At 50.4% G+C, this 18,291-nt stretch overlaps 1 protein-coding gene across 1 annotated transcript in view; it reads left to right on the top strand.

Moving 5' to 3' along the window:
- DPH1 (diphthamide biosynthesis 1) overlaps positions 1–18,047 on the top strand; it is a 153,099-nt gene extending 135,052 nt beyond the window's left edge. Inside the window, exon 12 of the mRNA XM_078873678.1 lies at positions 17,966–18,047. Within this exon, the coding sequence (XP_078729804.1) occupies positions 17,966–18,013 (48 nt within the window). The 3' untranslated portion in view covers positions 18,014–18,047. The remainder of the gene's footprint in view (positions 1–17,965) is intronic.
- The last annotated feature ends 244 nt before the right edge of the window (positions 18,048–18,291 follow it).

Here is an 18,291-nt window from a genome sequence, read left to right on the forward strand (position 1 = left end):
CTGTGCCAGGCCAGGTGCACTTTGAGGCCACGTGAAGTGCCGAAGGCTCGCTGACAATAAGCCTCGGGACAGACCCAGCAGGTGCCATGGGTTGGCTGACTGAGATGACCGTTAGATGCACCAGCTGCCGCCACCAGCAGTAGCGCCCGGCTGAAACGAGGGCCTCGGAATTGCTTCAGATTTCATCCGCCACTGGCGTTAGCCGTGGACGGGAATCAATGTCGGGTGGCTGTACTCACTGCAGCACCGCCGCTCCCTGCCAGGGCTGTCATTTCAGCCAATCCGGCACGCCACATCCAGTATGGCTCTGGCCGCAGCTGTGGCTAACGACTCGTCACGTGCCACCTACGCGACTCTCTCCGTTGGTGACCCATGAAACGTGAATTGAAAGCGTAAACCTCCGTCTTTAACAATCGAAACAAACGTGGCATCTGCCAGCGGACTGTGCCTGTTTATTGTGAGCTTTGGTGTCACACTCGACGGCAGGCAAATTACTTGGTTCGCCGATGATGGAATTTATTATGCAGTTTAGTGTTTGGCACTTGGCTTCCAACGACATTTGAAATGTGCAACTGACCCTGCAAAATAAGTGAATCAAACAATCGATCAATGTCTAGGCCATCGTTTTTGGGGGGCATACCTCCAAAAGGGTTTGACCATCGGAATTTCATTGTATTTGTTATTCACTTTTATTTGATTTTATTGTATTTTATTTAAATGTATTTGTTCTTCACATATTTAATTTCATCGTATTTGTTCTTCACCTATACTTGATTTCATTGTATTTGATTTAATTTAATTTGTTCTTCACTTTTATTTGATTTAATTGTATTTTATTTAATTGTATTTTTCTTCACTTATATTTGATTTCATTGTATTTGTTCTTCGATTGCAAGGACAGCACTCGACTCTTGTGTGCTAAATCCAAGCCTCAGCCATCCCTCCTGGAAACACCATGAAAGTTTTACACGAACTCGCTCCACTCGGACACAAACTCTAATGGATGATCCCGCGTACACGAATGTGTGCGCCTATTAAATTAAAGGGCACGTTTGGCACCATGATTTGGAAGTGTGCCGGTGAGCAATGACAGTGTCATTGGCATGAGTCATTATGTGCTCTGTGTGTGTGTGAGATTCAAAGTATATGTGCATTACTCACGTATAATAATAATGAAAAAATAATATTGCCATTACAAAATTACAACCCTTTGCCAATCCATCGAGTGCTTTCCCACGCCGTGTTGGTCGTGATCGTGTTCTGACCATACTTCACCATTCTGGTCGGTGCGGGTTAGTGAAGGGTGTTGTGGCCTGGTTACCGGTTCAGATATTGTTCCGGCCTCTGACGCTCTCAGCCTTGCCTGGGACTCGAACTCAATCCGCGGGCTTCAGGGTGCAGTGCGCTCAGCAGCGCTCAGCACCCACATACGGCGAGAGAAAACGAATCAGTTCGCGTGCGTTGTGGAGGATGTAAATGGCCGCCCTCTCAACTTCTTAAAAGTATTTCTCTTACAACCCATCTGCCTCACGGCCTTCTGGGAGTGTGCCACTGCAGCAACCTTGATTCAGTACGAGCCATCTCTGGCCGAGTTTCGACACACAGCGTTCGATCAGCAGTGTCCGGCTCGCTTGGATCAATGCTGGTGAACTGCCAGATGCTCTAGGCCATGGGCCCTCTCTTGAAGACATGGGTCCGAGATGTACGAGTTCCATATAGGATGAGATCGAACGCGTATGACGCCCCCCCCCCCTCCGACTAGGTGGATTGTTGCAACGCAGGACTGTAAACTAAGTATGGCGGTTAACTTGGGGAGGCATTCATCCAGCAGTGGATTGCTCATGGTTGACGATGATGACGATGATGACGACGTTGATGATGATGACGATGATGATGAGGCACCATGCGGACAATCAGCTAGCGGATTTTAGCAGGAGTGATGACGCGCTGGCGCGTGCACGGGCAGCATCGGGGGCATTTGTCGCAAAGTCCCCTTCCCCGAACTCCCTCCCTCTGTACACGCGAGCGTTTCAAGCTGGCGCGGTGGTCTTCATTACAAGGGCATCGCGAGGTCACTGGCGGCCCCCTGGTGGCCTTTAGTGCGGCCCCTGACATGCGCCCCCCCCCCCTCCGACAATACACGAATGGTGAAAACACCCCCCCCCCTCCCCATCATCATCACCACCGTGCTCCTGTCAAACCCGCAATGGTGTCAAATGCGTGGCAGCCCTCACGCCGACGGTGTCTTATTGGCGACGAGAGTGAGCGCCCCGCTGAAGATGAGCGAAGAACACTGGGCTCGAGGAGCACGAGCCGCGTGTCCCCCCCCCCCCCCCCCCCCGTGGCCACGCACACAGCAGGGGCGCCCTCCTCCATCTAACTCACTCGCAGGTAGGCCTCGGCAAGGTAAGGTAATTGTACCCTTTTTACCGGGTAAAAGGGTAAAGGTAAAGGGTAAAGGTGTCGACATGCCAAGGGGTAAGGGTAACGGGTAGGGTCAAAGGTAGGCTCGTTGCTTTTTACCTTTTACCTTACCTGCTAAAGGGTAAAAGGTAGGGTAGAGTGATTGTATTGTGGTAAGGTAAAAGGTAGGGTAAAGGTAGGCTCGTTGTTTTTACACTTTTACCTTGCCTTGCGAAGGCCTACTCGCAGGCATTCACGAAGCGGGGTCGCTCTCGAGCGCGCAGGCGGTACAACTGCGCCCAAGGGCTGGAGGGCCCAGGTGCAAGGCTATGAAGAGAGGAGGTGGGGTGGGGTGGGGAGGATTTAATTTGCTGAATGGCCACTGGCTGACATTTGTCAAGGAGTGCTTGACAAATGTGATGTACGTTTGTTGAACTTCTAATCGGTGGTACGGGGGGGGGGGAAGGACAACAAACTAAACACAAAAAGCAGTCCTGAAGAAATGCGTTTTCAATCGAGATTTAAAGGTGCGTATACTACAGTGGTGTCTTCAAATCGGAAGGAAGAGCGTTCCAGACGGCCGCTCGATAGCAACCCCGCTTGAGTTGCTCTGCTGTCTCTTGCCCGTGCCAGAATAGCCACCCCCCACCCATAAAATGGATCGTTCTCAGCCATGCATCACTCCACTGCTGGATGAATGTCTCACACACACGCCGTCTGCGTCTCTCTCAGCATTCCGAAGATGTAGAGTCAGAGTCCTACCCGGCAGGCACCGACTGCACCGCGGGGCTCTAGCCACTCGCTCCATCTCCGCAGCGGACGTCCATCTCAGGAGGCGTCCGTGTGTCCCTTTAGGCCGCCACTCCGCCGTTGTTCTTCACTCTTCACTCGCCGTCGTCCCGTGTAGTGACGCGTCCTGCCGAAGCTCCGCTCTTTAGAAACATGGCCTCTAGACCAGTGGGGTTCTTACCCTCGGGTGCAGGCACCCCCCCCCCGCCTGGGGTGTGTGAGACGCCCTTTCTGGGGTGAGCGAGATGCCCTTCATGGGATGTGCGAGACGTGGGCAGATTTGTTTTTTTTTTAGAAGGGAAATAATCGAAAGATAAATTAAGCAAGGTCACTTGGGTCCAACTACTTTGTTTCATCAATCCGATGTATTTATTAATATTGTACATTTTTTTTACGATTGAAAATCAAAGGGGTGCATGGCTGCAGTAAAGGTTAAGAACCACCGGTGTGGTCTAGATGAGATGAGAAATTTTATTATTTAGCTGATATAAAGTCCCACGCTATGATAACGCCACTTCGTTATCATTTGTGAATGCCAGGTCGCTTCTGAGAGCGAAGGTAATCGCTCAGTGGCCTTTGTATGCTGAGATATGAATAGTTTAGTTTTATTCGTATATTTATTTCAATGATTCGTTCACCTTTCCTCTACTTTGCACCTGCTGCCGTGTTTTTGTATTGTTTGTTGTAGTAACGTTCTGAACCCACGCCACTGCTTGACATCAGTGAAAAAAAGCTTCATACCTCGAAGGATTCCTCCAGTATATACATATATTTATTCTGATTCTGGGAATTCGTACTTGACAGATCTTCGTCAACACGTCACTTGGATGGAAGGCCTTCCCGCAACGTGCCAGTCCCAGTTGGGCGGAACGTGGGTTTATCTTGACCATACTTCACCGTACTGGGCGGTGCGCATCGGTGAAGCATCGGTGAAGGATCGGTGAAGGATCGGTGAAGGATCGGTGCCCAGAATGAGTTCGGACACCACCCTCGCCGCCTCCAATCGCCGTGGCCCTGGGTCAGGAATCCAACTCGACTCTCAGTTTGCTGGAGGGTTCAACTGTCGGTTGCGAACGCGCTCGCTAGCCACCACTGCCACCAACATCCCACCTCCCCCCCCCCACCAAAAGCCCACATGTTTCCACTTGATGCAGCAAATCTGGCTGTGACGGTCCCACCTGATGACGGAGACTTGTGTTGCCTCCGAAACGTCGTGATTTTTATTTTATTTTTATTAATTCTAATTTCATTTTTTTACCTACGTGACTTTACCGAAAGAACTAAGGGTATGAATCCTTGCAGTCACGGAAGCTTCAAATCTAGAATTTCCATGGATGGTTTGCTGATGGGGTTCTTTTTGTCTTCCCAACCCTCAAGTCCAAACGGCGCTGGGCCCGCTGAATTAGCTCCGCCGTCGGAATTCTCCGGAACAACGTTAGTTGTGCGGTCACGAGATGAATTGCCGATTAAAGCCTTGCAGGCGGGGGAGGGGGTGGGGTTGGGGGGGGTGGTTGGGTTTTTGGGTTGTTGCTTGTAATAATAACTTTAATCGTTTCTACTTTCGCTTTGTTATTATACTTCAAGAATATTGTTAAATAATGCATGTGCCTTCGCAGCACGCTTAATTAAGGCGGCAGTTTACAATATATCGCCTGGTAGGAAAGCAAGCGGGATTCGCTTCGGGTGCTGGGCTCACATCCCCCCCCTCCCCCCCGCTCTAACAGCCCCGCCCCCCTCCCGCCCGCTTCCCATCTCGGCTACCTTTGTGGGGTGGGGGGAGTTTGATGAATCGTTATATTTGTTTGGACCTCCTTGACGCAAATAAAACGGTAATGCGAGGTAATGCAGCGAGCAAGCTCCACTAAACTGCCGGCGTCGCGAAAGCGATTTTGCTGTATCAGGAGGTGATGATGTCTACTTATGGAGCGGCTTAGACCTGCCTAGCCGCAGCCGAATCCCAGCGCTTCGCAAAGGCGGCGTGTCCCAATAACAACAACAACAACAAAAAGTCCCGACCAGCTGTGTCCATCCGCGGTATTTTCAGATTCGTAGGTAAAGACAGAGAATTTAGAATGAGACGAACTCACCCTCCGTGCCGTTCAGCGGCCGATCCAGCCCCCAGCTCCACTGCCCATGTGTTTACGCGTGCGCAGTACTGCAGCAGGAGGCAGTCGTCAGCCCGCAGCTCCCTGGCTCACCCATCAAATCAACCCGCCTGGATCCACGGTCAATTTTGTTGGTTCGGTGTGCTGCCAATTATCGAGGAAAATTCAAACTCCTGTGCCGTGGAATATAAGCTGTTGAGAAGCACTCGACTCGTCGAGAAATGTGGGGAATATTTTGCCCAGACTGAGTTGTCTGTGGATTCCATTGCAGTAATTCTCTTCGTCGAGTCGAACAAAATCGGTCAAACATTTCAGTTCAAGTTTATTTTGTTTAACCTCAAGAAGCCAGAATGTGAGTCTCACTTGTGAGAGTGACCTGGGGGAGGGGAGGGGGAGTGTGGTGGCATTTGTCTGCCAGCAGTAATTTGCGGCTTAAATTTAAACTTTTATCTTGCCAATACCCACGTTCGTTTTTTTTCCTCGGCACCACTGCCGTCTAAGAATGTTACTAAATTGTCTCAGTCATGCGTCTTCAATCGGACTGGGAAGTTAATTCCGTCTCGCCTCTTGAAATAAACTTCTCCGTTTTGATTTTTTTCACCACTGTCAGTGACGGAACTCGAGATGAGGATGGTTCTGGATATTGGGCCAAGAATAATTGCGTAAAATAGCACGAAAATACATCTTAAAACAAACCTCTGTCGTGCCCGCCGATTGAGAAGGTTGAACAGCGTTTCGTGGAGACGTCTCGGCTCTTCCCCTCCCCCACCTCCTCATTTGGAACGATCGCATGAACGCGCATGGATTCCGTGTGCAGGTAAAGCGTCCGCGTGAACGCGTTCAGCGGATGATGTTGGCGATGCCACTGCCGGTGGCTGCTGCGTCGGTAGTGGGTGCTGCACATGCACACAGGACAACTCAGCACGCTCGTCCACAACAACGCCACTGTGTGTAGCCTTATAGAACAGGCGACGTTTCAGGTCATGGCCCTTCTTCGTAGCAAATACAAAAATTAAATTCCCATTCAGCGAAACGTCACCTGTTACCCGAGTGTTATTAACGAAAGTGGGTTTTGTTTTTAAATTCAACACGTTTACCAGCTCGTGCGCGTGTGTGTGTGTGTGTGCAGCAAAATAAAGGTCACCACTGCTCACCTATTTCTTCATCACGCCCTGCCCTCTCCCCCACCTTGACACCGGTTACACGAACCACGTGGTTAAGCCCTCTCCTCTCGCGCTGACGATGACCGTCTCTCGGCTACGCAGCGGCTTCGCTCGCTACCCCGCCGCGTCGTCGCGTCTCTCCTGCACACGGCATCCCACTCGGTGGCGGATTCATCCGACAGGAGCAAGGAGGGGGGAGGGGGGCGATGGGTGATAAATGCACCCCCCACCACCACCCACCGATCCCCCGTCGTCTTGAGACCTAGATAATTTCTATTGCTGGTATTTACTTGAGAATATACATCGAATCGTTTTTCTTTATTATGAACGTAGGACACTATATATTTTTTAAGATGTTGGGACCGCCTCCCTGATCCACTTGGCAAGTTGCTAGATCCGCGCCTTTGATTTCCCTGCTAACCCCCCCCCCTCTGTTACCCCCGCACCTCTCCCTCGATCTTCAAAATCTTCATATGTGCATGTCTTTCCCCACCCCTCCACCCACCCGTGGTTGTAGAGCGTATTGCTCAGACGCGCTGGCATTTATTTGGCTGCTTTACAAGGCCAAATACACTTCGAGTGTATGGTGTGCAGTCATTTATTCAGCGCCCCTTTGTTGACCCACTGTAGCAGGAAGCCCCCCCCCCCCCCCTCATAGGCTGTGTCGGTCACGGGGTTTTGTTTAAACGAATTGCTCGACGATGCCGCCACCGCTGCTGAGTTGGCAGCGATGCACAAGCACGGATGAACAAAACACAAATCAACACATTCGTCAACAACCCCGTGGCCTTAAAGAGAGAGAGAGAGGAAACAAGTTCATGAAAGGCGACGTTTTGGGGGCAAAGGCTATTTCTTCATAGCACGTAGAAAGGCCAGAGGTAGAGTCCATGGCCTATCTATGTGCAGTGAAGAAGGGCCATTGCCCGAAACGTCGCGTATTATATGCGTTTTATGCTTAAAGGCCACGCACAGTTTTATTGATTCGTCTGTCCAGTTTCCAGTTTGATTTATTTGGTATAGCCCTGTGAGCCATTCGGCTCTTGAATCGGGTGCAACCGCAACAAACAAAAAACAAAAACATGAACAAGAAAACATGAACAAAAAAACGTATTAAAGTGCCTATGTGACTATGTGCAAACAGAAAATCCAGGAAAAGACAGCAAAATATTCCACAAAAAGCACCGTACACCAACGCTGTGTGCAAAAATCCCAGTGGGATGCAAGTCAAACAATAACAACCATAAGAGAATTTAGATTAAAGTTATCAGTCTAACTCTGTACAACAACAACAAACAAATATGGCTAATCCAAAACGTTTTCGAAAGTCAAACAACAACAACAACAACCACAAGACAACTTATATTAAAGCCATCAGTCTAACTCCGTACTACAACAAACAAACATGGCCAAACCAAAAAACTTTTCGAAATCACCAAAATTAAGCCATAAAAGCAATGTAACAGTGTAACACACCAGGGCAAATAAAATAATGCATCGTCATCATTATCATGTTCACGATCATCAGGATGATGGGCAAAATAAAAAATATTCAGATTCTTAATCGATATCTGAGTTAGGCCATCCTGCAATCATCTCCCCAAACCTGTGTCATCAAGAACTCTCCGCCATCGACACGTCCAAACAAATGTAATTGTCGCGCGGTGCATGTATGTATCTTGAACTTCTTTCGCACCGTACCATAGCCAACCACGCGAATCGGAGATGCCTGGGAAGGACAGCAAACTTAACGCAAAAAGTCAGTTCTAAAGTGTTCCACCCGTGAGTTAAAGAACGCTCCTCGCCGCCAAATGTAGCGAGTAGATTCTACGTTTCGCTTGAAACTGTTAAGTCAATCATCATCAGGACAGTATCTAATTTATTAATTCTGCGTAACAATCCCAAGAAGCAAGAGTCTATCACAACGTGGATGGTGCTGTTTCTTGCTGGCCGCTTGGCTACTTACATACTAATTCAATCGCGTAAACGTTACGCAAAGACAAAGATCCCCCATATAACCTTTAACAGACTGTTGGGGCAAGTGCTGTTAGCGAGCACCTATGAAGTCCTGCACGGCACACGAGGGGGTGGGTGGCCAAAACCACGCCCGGCCGCCTAACCATAAACCCACCACTCACTTACACACCGACTTACCCATTCATTCACTCACCCACTAACTCACCCGTCCACTCACTCAACCGCTTACACACTCACCCACTAACTCACCCGTCCACTCACTCAACCACTTACACACTCACCCACTAGCTCACCCATCCACTCACTCACCCATTTACACACTCACCCACTAACTCACCCGTCCACTCAACCACTTACACACTCACCCACTAACTCACCCGTCCACTCACTCAACCGCTTACACACTCACCCACTAGCTCACCCGTCCACTCACTCAACCACTTACACACTCACCCACTAGCTCACCCGTCCACTCACTCAACCACTTACACACTCACCCACTAACTCACCCGTCCACTCACTCAACCGCTTACACGCTTACACACTCACCCACTAACTCACCCGTCCACTCAACCACTTACACACTCACCCACTAACTCACCCGTCCACTCACTCAACCGCTTACACACTCACCCACTAGCTCACCCGTCCACTCACTCAACCACTTACACACTCACCCACTAGCTCACCCGTCCACTCACTCAACCACTTACACACTCACCCACTAGCTCACCCGTCCACTCACTCAACCACTTACACACTCACCCACTAACTCACCCGTCCACTCACTCAACCGCTTACACGCTTACACACTCACCCACTAACTCACCCGTCCACTCAACCACTTACACACTCACCCACTAACTCACCCGTCCACTCAACCGCTTACACACTCACCCACTAGCTCACCCGTCCACTCACTCAACCACATACACACTCACCCACTAGCTCACCCGTCCACTCACTCAACCACTTACACACTCACCCACTAACGCACCCGTCCACTCAACCACTTACACACTCACCCACTAACTCACCCGTCCACTCACTCAACCGCTTACACACTCACCCACTAGCTCACCCGTCCACTCACTCAACCACTTACACACTCACCCACTAGCTCACCCGTCCACTCACTCAACCACTTACACACTCACCCACTAACTCACCCGTCCACTCACTCAACCGCTTACACGCTTACACACTCACCCACTAACTCACCCGTCCACTCAACCACTTACACACTCACCCACTAACTCACCCGTCCACTCACTCAACCGCTTACACACTCACCCACTAGCTCACCCGTCCACTCACTCAACCACTTAAACACTCACCCACTAACTCACCCGTCCACTCAACCACTTACACACTCACCCACTAACTCACCCGTCCACTCACTCAACCGCTTACACACTCACCCACTAGCTCACCCGTCCACTCACTCAACCACTTACAGACTCACCCACTAGCTCACCCGTCCACTCACTCAACCACTTACACACTCACCCACTAACTCACCCGTCCACTCACTCAACCACTTACACACTCACCCACTAACTCACCCGTCCACTCACTCAAACACTTACACACTCACCCACTTACTCACCCGTCCACTCACTCAACCACTTACACACTCACCCACTAACTCACCCGTCCACTCAACCACTTACACACTCACCCACTAACTCACCCGTCCACTCACTCAACCGCTTACACACTCACCCACTAGCTCACCCGTCCACTCACTCAACCACTTACACACTCACCCACTAGCTCACCCGTCCACTCACTCAACCACTTACACACTCACCCACTAGCTCACCCGTCCACTCACTCAACCACTTACACACTCACCCACTAACTCACCCGTCCACTCACTCAACCGCTTACACGCTTACACACTCACCCACTAACTCACCCGTCCACTCAACCACTTACACACTCACCCACTAACTCACCCGTCCACTCAACCGCTTACACACTCACCCACTAACTCACCCGTCCACTCACTCAACCGCTTACACACTCACCCACTAGCTCACCCGTCCACTCACTCAACCACTTACACACTCACCCACTAGCTCACCCGTCCACTCACTCAACCACTTACACACTCACCCACTAACTCACCCGTCCACTCACTCAACCGCTTACACGCTTACACACTCACCCACTAACTCACCCGTCCACTCAACCACTTACACACTCACCCACTAACTCACCCGTCCACTCACTCAACCGCTTACACACTCACCCACTAGCTCACCCGTCCACTCACTCAACCACTTACACGCTCACCCACTAACTCACCCGTCCACTCAACCACTTACACACTCACCCACTAACTCACCCGTCCACTCACTCAACCGCTTACACACTCACCCACTAGCTCACCCGTCCACTCACTCAACCACTTACACACTCACCCACTAGCTCACCCGTCCACTCACTCAACCACTTACACACTCACCCACTAACTCACCCGTCCACTCACTCAACCACTTACACACTCACCCACTAACTCACCCGTCCACTCACTCAAACACTTACACACTCACCCACTTACTCACCCGTCCACTCACTCAACCACTTACACACTCACACACTAACTCACCCGTCCACTCAACCACTTACACACTCACCCACTAACTCACCCGTCCACTCACTCAACCGCTTACACACTCACCCACTAGCTCACCCGTCCACTCACTCAACCACTTACACACTCACCCACTAGCTCACCCGTCCACTCACTCAACCACTTACACACTGACCCACTAGCTCACCCGTCCACTCACTCAACCACTTACACACTCACCCACTAACTCACCCGTCCACTCACTCAACCGCTTACACGCTTACACACTCACCCACTAACTCACCCGTCCACTCAACCACTTACACACTCACCCACTAACTCACCCGTCCACTCAACCGCTTACACACTCACCCACTAGCTCACCCGTCCACTCACTCAACCACTTACACACTCACCCATTAGCTCACCCGTCCACTCACTCAACCACTTACACACTCACCCACTAACTCACTCGTCCACTCAACCACTTACACACTCACCCACTAACTCACCCGTCCACTCACTCAACCGCTTACACACTCACCCACTAGCTCACCCGTCCACTCACTCAACCACTTACACACTCACCCACTTGCTCACCCGTCCACTCACTCAACCATTTACACACTCACCCACTAACTCACCCGTCCACTCACTCAACCGCTTACACGCTTACACACTCACCCACTAACTCACCCGTCCACTCAACCACTTACACACTCACCCACTAACTCACCCGTCCACTCACTCAACCGCTTACACACTCACCCACTAGCTCACCCGTCCACTCACTCAACCACTTACACACTCACCCACTAACTCACCCGTCGACTCAACCACTTACACACTCACCCACTAACTCACCCGTCCACTCACTCAACCGCTTACACACTCACACACTAGCTCACCCGTCCACTCACTCAACCACTTACACACTCACCCACTAGCTCACCCGTCCACTCACTCAACCACTTACACACTCACCCACTAACTCACCCGTCCACTCACTCAACCACTTACACACTCACCCACTAACTCACCCGTCCACTCACTCAAACACTTACACACTCACCCACTTACTCACCCGTCCACTCACTCAACCACTTACACACTCACCCACTAACTCACCCGTCCACTCAACCACTTACACACTCACCCACTAACTCACCCGTCCACTCACTCAACCGCTTACACACTCACCCACTAGCTCACCCGTCCACTCACTCAACCACTTACACACTCACCCACTAGCTCACCCGTCCACTCACTCAACCACTTACACACTCACCCACTAACTCACCCGTCCACTCACTCAACCACTTACACACTCACCCACTAACTCACCCGTCCACTCACTCAACCACTTACACACTCACCCACTAACTCACCCGTCCACTCACTCAACCACTTACACACTCACCCACTAACTCACCCATCCACTCACTCAACCACTTACACACTCACCCACTAACTCACCCGTCCACTCACTCAACCGCTTACACACTCACCCACTAACTCACCCGTCCACTCAACCACTTACACACTCACCCACTAACTCACCCGTCCACTCTCAACCACTTACACACTCACCCACTAACTCACCCGTCCACTCACTCAACCACTTACACACTCACCCACTAACTCACCCGTCCACTCACTCAACCACTTACACACTCACCCACTAACTCACCCGTCCACTCACTCAACCACTTACACACTCACCCACTAACTCACCCGTCCACTCACTCAACCACTTACACACTCACCCACTAACTCACCCGTCCACTCACTCAACCACTTACACACTCACCCACTAACTCACCCGTCCACTCACTCAACCACTTACACACTCACCCGCTAGCTCACCCGTCCACTCACTCAACCACTTACACACTCACCCACTAACTCACCCGTCCACTCACTCAACCACTTACACACTCACCCACTAACTCACCCGTCCACTCACTCAACCACTGACACACTCACCCACTAACTCACCCGTCCACTTACACACTCACCCACTAACTCACCCGTCCACTCACTCAACCACTTACACACTCACCCACTAGTTCACCCATCCACTCACTCAACCACTTACACACTCACCCACTAACTCACCCGTCCACTCACTCAACCACTTACACACTCACCCACTAACTCACCCGTCCACTCAACCACTTACACACTCACCCACTAACTCACCCGTCCACTCACTCAACCACTTACACACTCACCCACTAACTCACCCGTCCACTCACTCAACCACTTACACACTCACCCACTAACTCACCCGTTCACTCACTCAACCACTTACACACTCACCCACTAGCTCACCCGTCCACTCACTCAACCACTTACACACTCACCCACTAACTCACCCGTCCACTCACTTAACCACTTACACACTCACCCACTAACTCACCCGTCCACTCACTCAACCACTGACACACTCACCCACTAACTCATACGTCCACTCACTCAACCACTTACACACTCACCCACTAACTCACCCGTCCACTCACTCAACCGCTTACACGCTTACACACTCACCCACTAACTCACCCGTCCACTCAACCACTTACACACTCACCCACTAACTCACCCGTCCACTCACTCAACCGCTTACACACTCACCCACTAGCTCACCCGTCCACTCACTCAACCACTTACACACTTACCCACTAACTCACCCGTCCACTCACTCAACCACTTACACACTCACCCACTAACTCACCCGTCCACTCACTCAACCACTTACACACCCACTAACTCACCCGTCCACTCACTCAACCACTTACACACTCACCCACTAACTCACCCGTCCACTCACTCAACCACTTACACACTCACCCACTAACTCACCCGTCCACTCACTCAACCACTTACACACTCACCCGCTAACTCACCCGTCCACTCACTCAACCACTTACACACTCACCCACTAACTCACCCGTCCACTCACTCAACCACTTACACACTCACCCACTAGCTCACCCGTCCACTCACTCAACCACTTACACACTCACCCACTAACTCACCCGTCCACTCACTCAACCACTTACACACTCACCCACTAACTCACCCGTCCACTCACTCAACCACTTACACACTCACCCACTAACTCACCCGTCCACTCACTCAACCACTTACACACTCACCCACTAGCTCACCCGTCCACTCACTCAACCACTTACACACTCACCCACTAACTCACCCGTCCACTCACTCAACCACTTACACACTCACCCACTAACTCACCCGTCCACTCACTCAACCACTTACACACTCACCCACTAACTCACCCACTAACTCACCCACTAACTCACCCACTAACTCACCCACTAACTCACCCACTAACTCACCCACTAACTCACCCACTAACTCACCCACTAACTCACCCACTAACTCACCCGTCCACTCACTCAACCACTTACACACTCACCCACTAACTCACCCGTCCACTCACTCAACCACTTACACACTCACCCACTAACTCACCCACTAACTCACCCACTAACTCACCCACTAACTCACCCACTAACTCACCCACTAACTCACCCACTAACTCACCCACTAACTCACCCACTAACTCACCCACTGTGGCGAGTCACAGACCCCGCGGAGCATCTCTTGCTCACTCGGTTTCCTGGAGGAGCCGTGCATCGTCGAGGACCTCCCGCGCGCTACACACCACAGCATCATCACCACCATCACGAGTCCGCTACTGAATTGCGACCGTGCTGCAATTGTGCGCACTTTCTCTCAGCGTTGCTGTCCCGCGCAGAGACTTGGTCGATGATTTCATCCGTGTACCAAAATCTGCACGCCATTGGCCAGCGGTGCTTGTGTTAACTACTCCGCCTGGTATACACGAGGTCGTGGGTTCGATCCCCACCTGCTGTATATTTGGAGTTTGCACGTTATTCCCTTGGTCGCGTGTATTTTCCCTCCAGTTCCGCCCGTTTTTCCCTCCACATTAGGGAACACGCGTTGAGCGTATTTGGCTGCTATACATTTCCACGTGATACGCCGCTTCGCTGAGCTATCATTTGTGGCCAGGTCACTTCTGAAGCTCAGTGGACCTTAGCCGATAAAATAAAATAAAAAGTTTAGTTCATTGTATCGCAAATGCCGAAGTCCGTCGTCGAACCGCACGGTTGGCTACGTACGGTGGGAAAGCAATTGAACACGCACGTACACGTCAGCCGGCGTCTGCTATAATCGAAGCCGGGGGATGCTTCAGCCTTTTCGGACATGTTGCCCCCGGGGGTTGACGTGCGATGGTTGATCAGAGCAGAGCTCTGCGCGCGATCATCGTCCGGGCCACTCGAGGTGACCCAGAGGTGGTTGAGTGAGTGGACGGGTGAGTTAGTGGGTGAGTGTGTAAGCGGTTGAGTGAGTGGACGGGTGAGTTAGTGGGTGAGTGTGTAAGTGGTTGAGTGAGTGGACGGGTGAGTTAGTGGGTGAGTGTGTAAGCGGTTGAGTGAGTGGACGGGTGAGTTAGTGGGTGAGTGTGTAAGCGGTTGAGTGAGTGGACGGGTGAGTTAGTGGGTGAGTGAATGAATGGGTAAGTCGGTGTGTAAGTGAGTGGTGGGTTTATGGTTAGGCGGCCGGGCGTGGTTTTGGCCACCCACCCCCCTCGTGTGCCGTGCATGCCTTCATAGGTGCTCGCTAACAGCACTTGCCCCAACAGTCTATTAAAGGTTATATGGGGGATCTATGTCTTTGCGTAACGTTTACGCGATTGAATTAGTATGTAAGTCGCCAAGCGGCACACGCGCCACGATTGAGGCCGATCTCGGAAGCGCCGTGGATCTCGGTCGACTTTCGGCGTAGTGGGGGGCGTGGGGGGGTGGTGCTGGGGCAGGGCAGAGTGGGCCTGCGATCGATGTCTCGTGAGGACGGCTAGGCCTCCGACCGGGGGGGGGGGGGGGGGGAGCTGCGGCCGATTGATGGAGTAGTGGTGGGGAAAACGAGAAGATGAAGAAGACTTAAAGGAACGTTCCAAGTGCGCGAAAGGGATTGAAGCCCCTCCCGTGTTTTGTTAAACAAAATCAACAAAACATCTCCTTCACATTATTACTATTTCGATTTAAAGCTTTCGTGACTGCAGGAATTCATCTTCTTGGTTCTTTCGGTAAAGTCACGTAGAAGGGAAGTAATAAAATAATAAAAATAAAACATAAAACAATTCTCACGACGTTTCGGCCACAACGCAAGCAGCCGTCTTCTTGCGTTGTGGCCGAAACGTCGTGAGAATTGTTTTATGTTTTATTTTTATTATTTTATTACTTCCCTTCTACGTGACTTTACCGAAAAAACCAAGAAGATTATTACTATTTTGTACACGACCCATTGGTCGCCACGAGCTTCTGAGAGTGAATCGTTTCAGAAACATAGATTCAGTACAGTCCAAGCAACGCTCTGGACCGGTTTCGACACTCAGTGTATCAGCAGCAGAGCGAGGCTTGTTAGAAATAATGATGGTGAATTGCTAAATGTTACAGGCAAGGATCCTGTCCGTTTTAAATGATGTGGGCCCTGCGTAAGTTGGACGCAAAGTTACGTAGTGCGTGGGTCACGTTTCGTTCGAGTGTTTGAAGGCATTTTTCTATCTCTGCTGCTGCAGCGCTGAGAGTGGCGGCTCGTGGGTGGAGGTAGTGGGAAGAAATATATATCTATTTTTTTACTTCAAACCATTTCATCACCAGCAGCTGTTGATCGGTCAAAATGTGTGTTCAATAGTAGATACCACATACAAATATTTGCAAAGTGGTGTTTTAAAGCGAGGTTTTGTTATATTTAAAAAAGTTACGAATTTCTCGAAGGCCCCAGCATGCCAAGCGGCCAGCAACAAACAACACTGTTGAAGGTGTACTGGAGACGGGTTAAATATATATCGTTAAAAGTAAATTCGAATTTAAGTAAAGCTGTTACAATTTAAGATATAGTATTCCGTAGGTTTGATGGGTGTCTTAAAAATGAACAAGCCAAAATATCGTTGTATTATTATGAACTGTGCATTCATATTGAAATCCGGGGTTACTCGGCACCTGCTGTTTTGATGGTGCGCGTAAGACACATGAGTGATATCTAAGAGGGGGAAAACCCTCTCAGGAAGAGGAATCAATTTTAGTATCAAGTGCCAGCTACATATTTATGTGCGCACTTCCCATGTATCAATTATGATGAGGTCTGATTTACCCTTGCATGGCCACGAGCATCTTTGACAAGTCTGCGGTGATTGGGCCGACAGTTCAAAGCAGAGGTGTGGACTCGAGTCATGTGACTTGGACTCGAGTCAGACTCGAGTCATGAATTTGATGACTTGCGACTCGACTTGGACTTGCATAACAATGACTTTGTCCCACCTATGAGATGTGGACTCGAGTCATGTGACTTGGACTCGAGTCAGACTCGAGTCATGAATTTGATGACTTGCGACTCGACTTGGACTTGCATAACAATGACTTTGTCCCACCTCTGGTTCAAAGAGATATCACAGGAAGATGCAGCCGTCACGATGGGTAATTTATGCTCGCGTTTTTTCACGGAGAGCACGCTGCAAGGCCTACGGTGTAAACAATCGCACGCGACATTGGCTCACCCTGTTAATTATGTGACGTTGTACCTGTTTCATAACCAGCGATCGTTAAAAAGTTGATTAAATGCAGCAGCAGAAGAGAAAAAAAAAATCATAATCTGAAATTATATATTTTTTCACTCCCGAGATTGGGTAAAAAACGATTTCTCATTGAATCTAGACCAGTGGTTCTTAACCTTGACTGCAACCTTGCAACCTTTCGGTTCTCAATCTGTACAAATGTACAGTGTTAATAAATACATAGGGTTTGATGAAACAAAATAGTTGTAACTTACGTGCCCGTGCTTAATTTGTGTTTTAGATGATTTACCTTCTAAAAAAATCTGTCCATGTCTCGCACCCCCAGAAAGGGCATCTCGCATCTCCCAGGGGGTGCAGCGTGCAACCAAGTTGAAGAACCACTGCTCTAGACTCATCTCACTACCGTGGTGGAACGATTCACAACACATCTCCAGGTTGAATTCCATCTCCCGGAGCGGCATTTGAAACAATGTTGCGCTCCCCCTCCTGAGAAGGGCCCACCCCCAAACCGCCTCTGTCCACCCGGCAGTATGAACGGTGACGTCACGCAACACGTGTATCGGCGTGTCGCTGTGCGCTGGGGTCAAGTGTGGGTGCCCCCACCTCTTCCACCAAGACTCTCTCTAGAGCCAGTGCCGGATTATCCTCGTA

This window comes from Lampetra fluviatilis, chromosome 37 (assembly GCF_964198595.1).
Source record: "Lampetra fluviatilis chromosome 37, kcLamFluv1.1, whole genome shotgun sequence".
Classification (NCBI taxonomy): Eukaryota; Metazoa; Chordata; class Hyperoartia; order Petromyzontiformes; family Petromyzontidae; genus Lampetra; species Lampetra fluviatilis.